This window comes from Trachurus japonicus, chromosome 7 (assembly GCF_045865225.1).
Source record: "Trachurus japonicus isolate A0001 chromosome 7, Traja_1.0".
Lineage (NCBI taxonomy): Eukaryota > Metazoa > Chordata > Actinopteri > Carangiformes > Carangidae > Trachurus > Trachurus japonicus.
Window position 1 is genome coordinate 29,969,754 of NC_140913.1, and position 13,716 is coordinate 29,983,469.

General features: G+C 42.2%; 1 protein-coding gene across 1 annotated transcript in view; it reads left to right on the forward strand.

The window, feature by feature from the left end:
• pan2 (poly(A) specific ribonuclease subunit PAN2) overlaps positions 1–13,716 on the forward strand; it is a 30,517-nt gene that overhangs the window by 4,180 nt on the left and 12,621 nt on the right. Inside the window, exons 2-12 of the mRNA XM_085782777.1 lie at positions 83–388; positions 1,541–1,710; positions 1,817–1,937; positions 2,783–2,860; positions 3,167–3,437; positions 5,433–5,778; positions 9,654–9,750; positions 11,316–11,435; positions 11,539–11,658; positions 12,388–12,516; positions 12,715–12,914. Coding sequence (XP_085638903.1) covers positions 101–388; positions 1,541–1,710; positions 1,817–1,937; positions 2,783–2,860; positions 3,167–3,437; positions 5,433–5,778; positions 9,654–9,750; positions 11,316–11,435; positions 11,539–11,658; positions 12,388–12,516; positions 12,715–12,914 — 1,940 coding nt within the window. The 5' untranslated portion in view covers positions 83–100. The remainder of the gene's footprint in view (positions 1–82; positions 389–1,540; positions 1,711–1,816; positions 1,938–2,782; positions 2,861–3,166; positions 3,438–5,432; positions 5,779–9,653; positions 9,751–11,315; positions 11,436–11,538; positions 11,659–12,387; positions 12,517–12,714; positions 12,915–13,716) is intronic.

The window sequence follows — 13,716 nt, forward strand, 5'->3', positions numbered from 1 at the left end:
TAACTAGGCGTTCATTCTTCCAGGCTGGTAGTAGCAGCCTGGAGGTTTCAGTGTGTTCACATGTGTCCCTGTTCCTCTGCAGGTTGAACTAGCTGTACTCATGATGAACTTTGACGGTCTCGACGGCGGGATGGGTGAGTACCCGCCCAACCTGCACGGCACCCTGGAGGCGGGCATGGAGCCGTCCATGGACCCCCACCTCAACCCCAGCCTGCTGCAGGGCGTGGAGCTGGACCCCGAGGGTTTGGCCGTGACCGTCCCCGAGTCGGTGCATCTCATGGAGGGAATGTTCTCCGAGCTGCACAGCGCGGTGTCCGAGGTCGGCATCCCGGTCACCGCCACGCACTTTGACCTGCAGGAGGAGATGCTCTGGATGGGAAACCACAGGGTGAGGACCTGTGTTGTTATTATGGGATGCAGTCAGAGGCACACAGATTATTTATGACCAATCTTAAAGGGATAGTTCAACATTTTGGCAAATTGGCCCATTGCCATAATCCCTATAGTTTTAGGAGTAGGTTCAGAGACTGCTTGCTGAAAAACTGTCCCTGAAGGCAACGCACATCAGCGGTTTTGCATGAATTTACCTCTAAAACAACTCTGTCTGGTAACGTTCTGTTATTATCTCATAGCGTGGTGAATGTGCAGGTCACAACTTGTCCATCAGAGCGTTGTGGAGTTGTTGGATTGTGTATTTGATGAGTTTGATGAGGGAAACCAAGAAATCCCATCAGCCTCCGTAGCGTAGCTGAGCAGCTCGCGGCTCTGCTCTGCCGTTCTAAAAACAGCTTGCACCGACAAATAAAGATAACGAACCTACTGCTATGAGTATAGGGATTATGGCAATGGGCCAATTTGCCAAAATTTTGAACTTTACCTTTAACCCTCAGGACACCTTGTGAGCCGAATGGTCCCATTTTGCGTTTTTTTTTTTTTTTAATTCTCAATATCTCAGTCAGTTTAATAGCTAATTGTATGAAAGTTGGGCAGGTAGTGTGTTTTATGATTATTATTTTTAAATTCCAGACCCCCCTCTATTGCAACGTGTATAGAATAGGAGATATGCATTCTACCGACACCTGTATCCCTCAGCGCTGTTTTGACACTATTGAGTCCCACTATAATCACACATTTTGGATGTACTGTAACCCTGACATGTTATATTGTTTTTCCCATCAATACCATCAATTGACATATTCAAGGCTGTAATAACCTCATCCAAACTATTCCACTTTGCACCTCATTTTTAAAATAAAATATTGCATATTTTGTGTTTTTCTCATTGAAAAAATTAGGGGTTTTATGACAAAAAGGGCATAAAAACATTAAAAAATATATATAGAAAATAATAAATGTTATATCTGTGGTTAAGTCTGAAGTTGCTGAAAAGATTTCATGTGATGAAAGTTAAAAAAAAAACTTCTATACAACATTTTTATAGCACTTTTGTGAGGTGTGACGTTTTGGCTCACGAGGGCCATATGTACGTAGGTAGTATATGTAAATTCTGTTTATTATCCTGTCTGTTTGTTCTCTCCAGGGTCATGTTACCTCGTTCTTTGGACCTACGATGGGACGCCATTCCTCCTTCCAGGTGCACGCGACAGACGACATCCGACACATCCAGAGTTTGGAAACCGGCGTCTTATTCCTCTCCAAGTGCAACCTCAAGTGCTACACCCGTGGAGGCCTGTACATGTTCGATTATCCGTAAGTGTCAAAAAGTGTCTAAACCTGAGCTGGACTGGAGCAGATATCTGAGACTGAATGTGAGCAACCACAGCTGCAAAGAAGTTTAATTCAAGTTTGTGTGCAGGATGGACGAAGCCGCCGACATGCACAGTCTCCTCATGACCGACAACAACATGTTGCTCACGGGCGGATTACAAAACTACGTGGTTGAAGTCGACTTGAACACTGTTCAAGAGACTCAAAGGGTGAGTCGGTGGAATTAGACTTCTAAACATCCACAACTATTTATATTGATCTCATTATATAATAATAATTGACTTAAAGGAGAAGTGCTGTTTTTTACAAGCTGGTCCTTATCTCTGGCATAAAATATGGTTGTTTGGAATGGAATGGAACTTTGGGGTCATTAGGAATCCTTCTGATGATACTTAGATCCATTTGAGAGCCACATATATCCATATAATGGGAGTGGTTGGGGCACCGAAATGCAGCCTTTAAATAATGCATTATCTGCAGCGAAACTCGTTCATTTCACCAATATTTTGTTTTTATTCTCTAGTGCTATTCCCCTTTGAGTCCGGAGTTGTCTGTTGTTGTCATCCGGGATCTGTAGATTGACCTACTAGCGATTCATAAGAAAATATTGGTGAAATTTACATTCATGTGTCATCGTGGCATGTCATTTCCTGTTGTTGTCTGTACTTATGTCGACTGTTTGTATGTTTGTGTTTGTGTTTATAACATATTTGTCCTTCATGTCACCTTGTCTATCACTTCACCAATAAAAAAAATAAAAAAAAATAAAAAATATTGGTGAAATGAACGAGTTTCGCCACAAATAATGCGTTATTTAGAGGCTGCATTTCGGTGCCCCAATCACTCCCGCTATGTGGATATACGCTGCTCTCGAATGGATCTGAATATCGTCAGAAGGATTCCTAGTGACACCAAAGTTATATGGGCGAGTAAACGACCGTATTTTACAGTACGCTACAGATAAGGTCCAGGTTGTAAAAAACGGCACTTCCCCTTTAAAAGTAATTAATTAACCTATTAATTATTTGTTGTTGTTGTTGTTGTACATTGACAGTTCACTGTTGAGGTACCAGGAGTGGCGATTATGCGTCAGACCGGTCGTCACTTCTTCTGTGGACACACTTCTGGGAAGGTGAGGAACCTGTGAACCTGTTTGACCTGATTTTGACCATTCAACTTGATTTTGAATGTTTTTTTTGTTTTTTCATAAGACATATGACTGTTTATTTATCTCACACATGTGGAATGTGGTTCTTGTGGTATAATTGTGGTAAATAAGTAGAAAAATATGCAAATATAGAAATATAAAAATGATATTAAACTCACATAAAATACAAGTGAGAGAGGGACGTTCTGAATAGTTATGTGCTGAAATGTTTCAAAAGTGTTGGTCTTTTTTCATAATTTTCATGTTGTCCTCATCGCTTGTTTAAACCAGATAACTCTTCGGGACCTGCGTACTTTCAAGACGGAGCACGAGTTCGACGCGTTCTCCGGGAGCCTCTCGGACTTCGACGTCCACGGGAACCTCCTGGCGGCGTGCGGGTTCTCCAGCCGCGGCCTGAACGGGATGGCGTGCGACCGTTTCCTCATGGTCTACGACCTGCGCATGATGCGAGCCGTCACGCCGCTGCAAGTGCACGTGGACCCGCTCTTCTTGCGCTTCATTCCCACCTACACGTCGCGGCTGGCCATCATCTCTCAGACAGGTACCGGTCCAGGAGAGTGTGTGTGTGTGTGTGTTCACGTTCATACCAATGATGTGTGTGTGCGTCACCTTTTTTTTTTTTCTTTATTGTGTAGAGACAAACAATGGGCTCTATGTACAGCTCCACTACTTCCTGAACTTAATGCTGCTCCTTTATTTCCTGTCTTACATTATTGGACAAACTGATTAATCCAGGTGTGTCTGACCATTGTGACTACTCAGACACACCTGGATGAATCAGTTTGTCCAATAATGTAAGACAGGAAATAAAAGAGCTGCATTAATGCTGCGTTCGATTGCACTCGGAAAATCCGACTTCCGAGGTAAATGCGTTTCATTGTGCAACCTCGGAAAACATGGCCAGCCACAGTAAGCTGATGTCTTTTGAGCATCAAAAAGTAGCTACTGCTGGGGAAGAACATTGGCTGCTTGGTGGAGAGAGAGAAAGAGAAACGCCACTTCTGCAACACACAGTCTTGAACGCACCAGCGAGGGGAATCCTGCATGCGCCATAACGAACCGTGCAGATGTCAACTCTTGCTGCAGTACGCGTGGAACTAGGCTATATTCCCTTTTCCATAACTTCTCCCTTGCTTAAATGTCTAGGTTGGAAAATAAATAGCTTAAATAAATAAATACCTCTCATGGTGTGCGACGCCATTTTGCTTTGACGTAATTCCAACCGGCTCGGGCTGCTTGGATCCTACCCGAGTTTCTGAGTCGGAGTCCCGACTTCAAGGGCCGTTCTATTGCATTTTTCCTATTCGGAGGTCGGATCTTTCTGAGTTCCGAGTGCAATCGAACGCAGCATAAGTTCAGGAAGTAGTGGAGCTGTGCATAGAGCCCATATAAGACAAGTGCGGTGATGACAAGAATAAAAGACAAACAAAACAAAACGTATGAGACAATACGGAGTAACAGGTGTGACGATATAGGATGGAATTTAAAGAGGAACTAAACAGGATTTGTAGCTTAAAGGGACAGTATGTACTGTACGTCGTCCTCTGATCTTCCTTCATGGCACTGCACTGCGTAACTGGCACGTCCTGTAAGTCCTCCTGTGTCACTTTTTTGCTGTGAAATATGACTGAAGGCACGAGTGGAAGTCTGCACGTGTGTTACAGTTTTTCTCTGTTGGTTTGGCTCATTTCTCTACACAGAAATTACATTCTCAAAACTCCTAAGATCATTTGGCAAAACAGTGATACAGTTCAGCACAACACCACAGCTCACTTGCAAAAGCGAATCTCTCTCTCTCAAAACAGTTCATGTCATTTCCTTCTCATACAAATAGTCAGTGCCCCCAAAATGCATCGTCCCTTTGGCATTGTGTGAGCACTGCAAGTCAAAATGTTTAGATGCCCAGTCCTTCCTTCTGACAATAGTTACTGTACTAGTTGTTGTTTTTTGTCTAGCTAACAGAATACAATTGTGTATAAAACTGAAAAATTAAAAAAATTTAAAAATTTAAAACAGGATTTTAGGGTAAGAGTAGCCTATAAGGCTTGACATCACACATTGCAGTCATACTGTCAAGGAAAGGTAGCCATTTTTATCACACATAAAGCAACTTCCATTCATCAGAGTAAAAAGAAAATGTATACAGCACAATATACTGTAATATAAACACATAACATTGTATATGATATATCACGTGATGTATTGATTGATTTCTCACTGGCTTTGTTGTAAACAAATGCACATGGAGGAGAGGAGGGTTAGCAACACAGAGGAGAAGAGACAGTAAAGACAGTACCATGTTGTGATGACTCAGTTCTACTACTACTAATAACAAAGATAATTATAATAATAATAATGGTCACAAAAAACAGTAATATTGATAAACATAGCGAGTAATAGAAATAATGGAGTGTGATCAGGGATTTCATGTGTGAAAGACGAGAAAACGGCAAGAAAAGAGATAATAATAATAGAATTATTACTGATAATAATGTGCTTCTGATAAAATCGTCCACTTCCTGTTTCTTTTCTCCAGGTCAGTGTCAGTTCTGTGAACCCACTGGTCTCGCCAACATGGCCGACATCTTCCACGTGAACACGGTGGGCCAGCTGCTCATGAGCTTCGACGTGTCGTCCAGCAAACAAGCGCTGGCCTTCGGGGACTCGGGCGGCTGCGTCCACCTGTGGTCGGACGCTCCGGAGGTTTCGTTCAACGACTACTCCAGAGAGACGGACTTCGCGCTGCCGTGTCTGGTCGACTCGCTGCCTCAGCTGGACTGGAACCACGACCTGCTGCCCATCTCACTCATCCCGATGCCGCTGACCAGCGCCGAGCCGCTGCTGTCCGACTGGCCCACGGCGCTGGCCACGCCGAGCCCCAGGTAACGCCGTCGCCGCCACAGCGTTTCTCCATCGTCGAGTCCCAAATGATCAGAACCAGCATCCGATCATCTGGTCCAGTCCGTCTGTATTTGTACAACACAGTGCTGCACGGAATAATAACAATAACACAGCAGGAATAACAGACATAACAGCTCGTAAAAGTACATATAAAATACAAATTAGATTAAATAAAGACATGCAACATGAGTAAAAGTAAAAGCCGTACAATAAAAACAATAAAATAAGTAATTGAAATAAAAGCACACAAGTTAACGTCTTACTAGAATCGCTTTTATTGACAAGTAGTTATTGGGTCAGTGACAAATAAGGGTTGGCAAGAAGAGCAATTCAGAAATATATAAATATATATATATATATTTTTTTTCCCCAAAATATTTTTATTGAAAAAATACAGTATGATACTTCTAATCACAGAAATAAATTTTTTTTTATACATATATGCACGTGAACACAGTCACATATACACATATACAAACGAAAATGACCACAAAACAAAACGAAACAAAACCACTCTGATAAGAATGTAGAATAAAGTAATTAAATTAAATTACACAGTACAGTGTTGAAATATTTTTAAAAAAAAATGGTTTTAAAAACAAAATGATGTGTCAGATTATGTAAAATTAGTCAAGAAACTTAGTGTTGCATTGCAAAAGTGAATTACTTTTATTCCAAATTTGAGTCCAGATTTATTTTCCTGTCTACAGTCAGATTTCTTTTTATAAAAACCCATTACACCACTTAACATTTGGTTGCATCATGTCATTGACCTTATTACAGCTGAATTTCCTTCGGGATAAATAAAGTATTTATCTGTCTATCAGGGACTTGACATGGTGTGTAAAGCAAAGAGCAAAAAGGAGGGATAGTTACAGTAGAATAAATACCATAAACACTAAATGTAAGTAAAGATGAATGAAATGAATGTATATTAAACACATGTGTAAAGTTAACATTTAAAGGAGCACATTTTACATTTAACAGAAAAACACTGAGGCTTCAATGCTGTAAGAGAACTGGAGTCAATATTAAATACATGAGGCAAGTAGAGTAAGGAATAAAGACATTTTGTAACGAAACAAAACATACATTACATTACATACACATTAAATTAGCCGATGATATTCAATATTTCAATATGATTTTTCTTGTTGTCAGCAAAATCTCATAAAATCAACATTGAAGTATCGTCTGTGAAGCCAAACTCTGAGAGCAGCTTCCTCTTCTCCTTCTTCTTCTCACTGTGTGTCATTGACCTATATTAACATCGATGTTGTGAGTGTTTCACTGGGCCACATGTTCCTCTTCTTTATCCTGAACATCAACACTGAGGTTTATCATGAAGTCACTGCAAACACACACTCAGAGTGCACCTGCACATTTCCCATCACGTACTCTATTTTTCTTCTGCTTGAGTAATGTTTGTTCTGAACCGCATCGCCCCGCGGCCTCAGGCGATAATTCAGCCTTTGTTCAAACTGGAACTATGAATTCGTGCCTCGAGATTTACGTCTTCAGAAAGAACCGGCGCGCTCGGGGGCAGGCGGCTGCAGCCGTGATAAGGAAGTTGGAAAGTATTCAAAGACAGACGCGCACATTGTTGGCTTCGGTCTCTTATTGTGGGATTTGTCGACAGCAGCAGAAATGTAGAACTGGTTGTGCAACCTCCGACGGCGAACTATAAAAACTGGAGCAGCTGGAGGAAAAATAGAGATGTTACCTTACCTAACCATAAAAATATTTTGTCATTAAGTGGAACTTGCAAATTTCTCTTTTCTGCTGCTGCTCGTGGTGTTGACGACTTCTCTTGAACTGATGTCACTGGTTTTACTGTCAGAGGATTTTATGGAACAATCAGAGCCTCTGAAGTGATGTCAACACATGTTTTACCATCATCAATGAATGGTTATAAAATATAACTTGACATTTATTATATTTATTTTGTTTACTGTTCAAATCTCATTAAAATACTTCCATGCCAGTTGAATACCAACTTTAAGCTTTAGAAAGTGATTTCCCAGTCAGACACATCTGACTAATAATCATGCAACAACACATAATGTTTCACGTCTGTTTAGGAAAAGTTCATTCACACCTTGGTGTCAGTGTAGTTTAATGATGTAAATGACTGTAGTTTATGGTGTTGTTGAATTACACTACATTAGTTTGAGTCGTTATCATTTCTTTTCTGAACTGCTGCCATTTAATAAAGTTAAAAAATAAAATCTCATTAAGGGAGATGAACAGAAAATTGCATTATTCGCGGATGATGTATTAATATACTTAACACATCCCAATAGGTCTCTTCCAGCACTCATGTCAACACTTGAGGAATTTGGTCAATTTTCAGGCTATAAATTGAACATGAGGAAAAAATTAGAGGGAGTTTTAGGTTTAATTGGGACTCAAAATTCATGAAGTACTTGGGAGTGAACCTGCCTCAAGACTTGTCTCAAATTCAACCTGGGGCTCTAGTTTCCTAATACTTTAGCTGTAAAAGAATGATTCTGATTCTGAAGATTTTCTTTTTAATGTCTGTTCTGCAGTAGTTCTGTCTGTCCCTGCATCGCCACAGCAGCGTACAATGGGAGCCAATCTTACCGGTTTAGGTTGTTTACATCTCACAAAATTGCAATTTTTTCCACAGACAGCGTCAGATGGCTTCAAACATACACAGAGGGGTTTGTTTACTTCAAGAGGTAAGATCGGTCTGCTCCCATTATACGCTGCTGTGGCGACGCAGGGACAGACAGAACTACTGCAGAACAGGAGACATTAAAAAAGAAAATCTTCACAATCATTCTTTTAGACTTAAAATATTAGGAAACTAGTAGAGCCCCAGGTTGAATTTGCCTGGAATTGTCCTTTAAATCCATGTATGCCCTTGAACATATGGTCTGACTGAGCAGAGCAAGTACTGGATGATGGATGACACATGATTCAGACTTCACACCAAACACAGTAGATGGGAAGTGGGACAACAATATTTTGGAGGTTTTTAAAAAGAAGGGCATCAAAAGTTTTTAGGATCTAAAAAAATCTATATGGATTACACAATCAAGATTTATACAGACGGATATCTACAGATGCAGCATTATATGGAGCAGCAAACTGATGAGCTAGAGTCGGGAACTATTAAATTATCCATCTCAGCTGATGATTCAGACCAGGGCAAAAAATCATTCACAAAATTATATAAAGAAGTAGAAACAATACAATATTTATAAAAGAAAAGTGGGGATGCCCCTGTTTTATTATTATACCTTATTGACAGGAGTTGATGAAGAGTATGGAAAAAATTCTGAAAGTGCAACTTCCATTGACATTTAAAGTTTTATATTTGGGAAAAGAGAACCAAGAGATCACAGTGTCCGGAGAAAAATACATACCGGTGTGTATATATATATTGTTGGTGGCAGTGAAAAAAAAACCATCACGAGGAAATGGCTAAAAACAGATGCACCAAAAATGGAGGATTGGGTTGAGGAGAGGAAAAGCTTAATATTTATAAAATGGAGAAGTTGACTTTCTCAGCTGGACTAAAAACAGATGGTTTTAAGAATAACTGGGAACACTGGGACTCTGTGCAATAAGGACACTGTGTATTGTAGATTATTGATCCCCTTGGTTCAGGCTACAAACTTGTCCTTTGTTCGTATGTTTATTTGATATGTTTACCCTCCAACGGGAGAAAAAGGCTTTAAATTATGTCTATCTATGTCTCTGCTCCCCTGGTGGAGTAGTATCAGTATGTTTTATACTGTTGGAAAATCGTATATGTGAAATGTTGATGGAATATTGATATATGGAATCAAAAAAAAAAAAAATCTAATGACATTGTTTTCTTACACAGACGAGCTCCTCCTGTCGACCCAGAAATCCTGCGCACGATGAAAACTGTGGGATTCATCGGTTACGCAGCCAATCCTCGCACCCGGCCGCGCAACCAGGCACGTGAAAACATCAGTATCAGCACAATGCAAAACGTTTTCCAAGAGATGATGCTGTCAAAGACGACACGTGGGAATAGTTTTTGTATTTAAAGGGTTAGTTCAACATTTTGGCAAATTGGCCCATTGCCATAATCCCTATAGTCATAACAGTAGGTTCGTTACCTTTAATTGTCGGTGCAAGCTATTTTTTGAACGGCGGAGCAGAGCCATGAGCTGCTCAGAGCTACGCTACGGAGGCTCCACAACGCTCTGGTGGACAAGTTGTGACCTGCGCATTCACCACGCTATGAGATAATAAGGGTGTATTCACACCGGCAGTGTTAGTGTGCACTAAATTTAGATTGCACTAAATTTGGTCCAGTTTGGGTCAGTGTGAAAGCACATAACACTCTAATGCACCAAAACTAGTGCGGCCTGAGGAGGTGGTCTCGGTTCGGCTCCAGCTGAACTCTGGTGCGCACTAGTTGATGTGTGAAAGCAACCGCACTCTGGTGCGACCCAACTGCCAGGCGAACTCAACACGTTTGAGCTAAAAGGGCTCCCGTAGTCGTTGACAACAGGTTAACGCAGCGGGGAGACCGCCCGGTGCTCCGGTGCTGCGGAGCTCTGTCCCCACAAACGAAGCAGCAGCAGCAGCGGGGCAGCCGGTCGGTGCGTGTCCGCTGAGTCCGCTCAGACACCGGACAGGTCGGCGTCCGTCCCTCGGGTCCGCGGAGCAGCTGGTTACCGAGCAGCAGAGGTCCGCCTGTGTTTAACGTTTAACCGGGAACTAACGGGGCCGAGCTGGGTGAACGCAACCGGAAGACCAGCCGGAAGTACCAAACAGAGTTATACATGCAAACAATATAGAAATAAATGACAGAGCTACTAACAACCGGCCCTACTGGAGTCAACATCATGAAAGTTTTATCAATCAGCGCTTCCAGATTTCAGCCGGTAGTCATGGAGACGTGACGTTCTCCAAGTTTGGTCCCGAGTGACAAAAAGCAGGTGTGAACGCAACCGCACTAACTGAAAAATGAAACAATGTATCATTTTAACTTTTGGTGCGCACCAGGGTGCGCACTAAACATGTGTGAAAACACCCTAACAGAACGTTACCGGACAGAGTTGTCTTCGAAGCAAATGCAGAGACTGCTTGATGAAAAACTGTCCCTGAAGGCAACGCGCATCAGCGGTTTTGCATGAATTTCCCTCTAAAACAACTCTGTCTGGTAACGTTCTGTTATTATCTCACAGCGCGGTGAATGTGCAGGTCACAACTTGTCGACCAGAGTGTTTTGGAGTTGTTGGATTGTGTATGAGTTTGATGAGGGAAACCAAGAAATCCCATGAGCCTCCGTAGCGTAGCTCTGAGCAGCTCGCGGCTCTGCTCCGCCGTTCTAAAGATAGCTTGCACCGACAACCTACTGCTAAGTCTATAGGGATTATGGCAATGGGCCAATTTGCCAAAATGTTGAACTATCCCTTTAAATACATGGGCAGATTTCTACAAGGTGCATTCTGGTAACAGCTGGATGAGTTTCAGTTATTTAAAACCTGTCGTCTGTTTCCGGTTCAAGGTTCCTTATAAGATCAAAGACGTGGAGCTCGACTACGACAATTACAACCAAGTCCCCGAGTCACCGATTGGACGCGACGAGGAGCCGCACCTCTACATGGTGCCCAAAAAGTACAGGAAGGTACGAGTCACCAGACTTCATTGGACCATTTGGTGATTTTTGTGTTATGATAGTAATTTTTTTCCTCTGTCAGTGTGATAAAAAGTTGTTTTTAATTGTTCAGGTCACAATTAAATACTCTAAACTCGGACTGGAGGACTTTGACTTCAAACATTACAACAGGACCTTGTTCGCTGGTCTGGAGCCGCACATTCCCAATGCGTACTGTAACTGCATGATCCAGGTGAGCAACGATGAAGGTTTAGCATTTGTTTAATCTTCTTTTGTTGGTTAAATTAAAGGGATACTTCATGCAAAATCGACAATTCACCAATTTTCTATGGAGGAGAGTCATCAAAACACTTTTGGAGTCCCCAAAAGTTCCGGCTGGCAACGGATTTTCATATAATGGCGGCGGATAGAGCTCACTTTTGAATCGTCCAAAACACACACTATGAAACATCCAAATACCTCCATACTACTCGTCTGTACTGACCCAAGTGTCCTGAAGCTGCCACATGAAGAAGCGAGATTTGCTGCGAGATGTTCTTCTGTGTTTACATCAAATATCCAATGGTTTACAATGACGAACAAACATCTCGTGCAGCCACTGGGAGCTACTGCTACAACAAGGCTAAAAACAGAGATCAAATAAGTTTTTTCTGAACAACTTTTCCATGTGGCGGCTTCAGGACACTTGGGTCAGTACAGACGAGCAGTATGGAGGTATCTGGATGTTTCATAGTGTGTGTTTTGGACGATTCAAAAGTGAACTCTGTCCGCCGCCATTATATGAAAATCCGTCGCCAGCCGGACCCCCCCTGTAACTCCTAAAGCGTTTTGATGACTCTGAAAGTTCTCCAAACCCAGAAGTATCCCTTTTAATCTTAGTAATGTTTCTTTATTAAAGGTGTTTGTTTTCCTCTTATTGATGCAGTAACGACTTGTTTTTCTCCTGTTTACCTGTCGTCAGGTGTTGTATTTCCTGGAGCCGATCCGTTGTCTGGTGCAGAATCACTTGTGCCAGAAGGAGTTTTGTTTGGCCTGCGAGCTGGGATTCCTTTTCCACATGTTGGATTTGTCACGGGGAGATCCGTGTCAGGTAGCTGCTGCTGCTGTTGTTGTTGTTGTGTGTGTGTAAATAACTGCAGGCAGAGCGTCCTCCCAGTGACTCAGCGGAAATGCAAATGTGCATCGTAACCACACTGTTGGTGCAGCTGCCTGTTGTTCATCATACAGGTTTCCCCAACTCTTTATCTTTTCCCATTTCTTCTTCTTCTTCTCCTTCTCCTCCTTTAAGGCCAGTAACTTCCTGCGAGCGTTTCGCACCATCCCTGAGGCGTCGGCGCTCGGCCTGATCCTCGCGGACTCGGACGAGCAGACGGGGAAGGCCCGGCTCGGGCGCCTGATCCAAAGCTGGAACCGGTTCATCCTGACGCAGCTGCACCAGGAGACCCAGGAGCAGGAGGGTCCTCAAGCCTACAGGGGGGCCAGCAGCAGGTCGGTAGACGTAGAGAAGGTAGAAGAACTTCTGTAAAGCCGTGTTCACGCCACATGATTCAGGTGAGCCGGTTCTGAAGCAGGACGGACCAGATGTGTATCATGAGCGCGTAAACGAGGAGAATACTGCATTAAATTGGAAGTTGTTAGGTTGGATTTCATGTGAGAATAAATCGGATCTCTGCTAATACATTGGTAATCCAAACAGACGGATATTTACTGTGCATTGCAAGTCATACGTCATCAATAATGTGACGAAAACAACTCCGTCTCGTAACGTTCTGTTATTATCTCATAGTTGAAGAGTTGTTTTAGAGGTAAATTAAATTCATGCCAAACCGCTGATGCATTCAGGGACAGTTTTTCATCAAGCAGTCTCTGCATTTCCCTCTAAAACAACTCTGTCTGGTAACGTTCTGTTATTATCTCATAGCGTGGTGAATGTGCAGGTCACAACTTGTCCACCGGAGCGTTTTGGAGTTGTTGGATTGTGTATGAGTTTGATGAGGGAAACCAAGAAATCCCACTAGCCTCCGTAGCGTAGCTCTGAGCAGCTTGCCGCTCTGCTCCACCGTTCTAAAAATAGCTTGCACTGACAATTAAAGGTAATGAACCTACTGCTATGACTATAGCGATTATGGTAATGGGCCAATTTGCCAAAATGTTAAACTATCCCTTTAACTACTTTTCCAGAATAAATTGCCCAACACTGCAAACAGATAAAAGATATCAGATATTGGTCATTTCATGTAAACAGACAGTCAAGAAAAATCTGATATAGGCAACAAATCATAATCGGGCA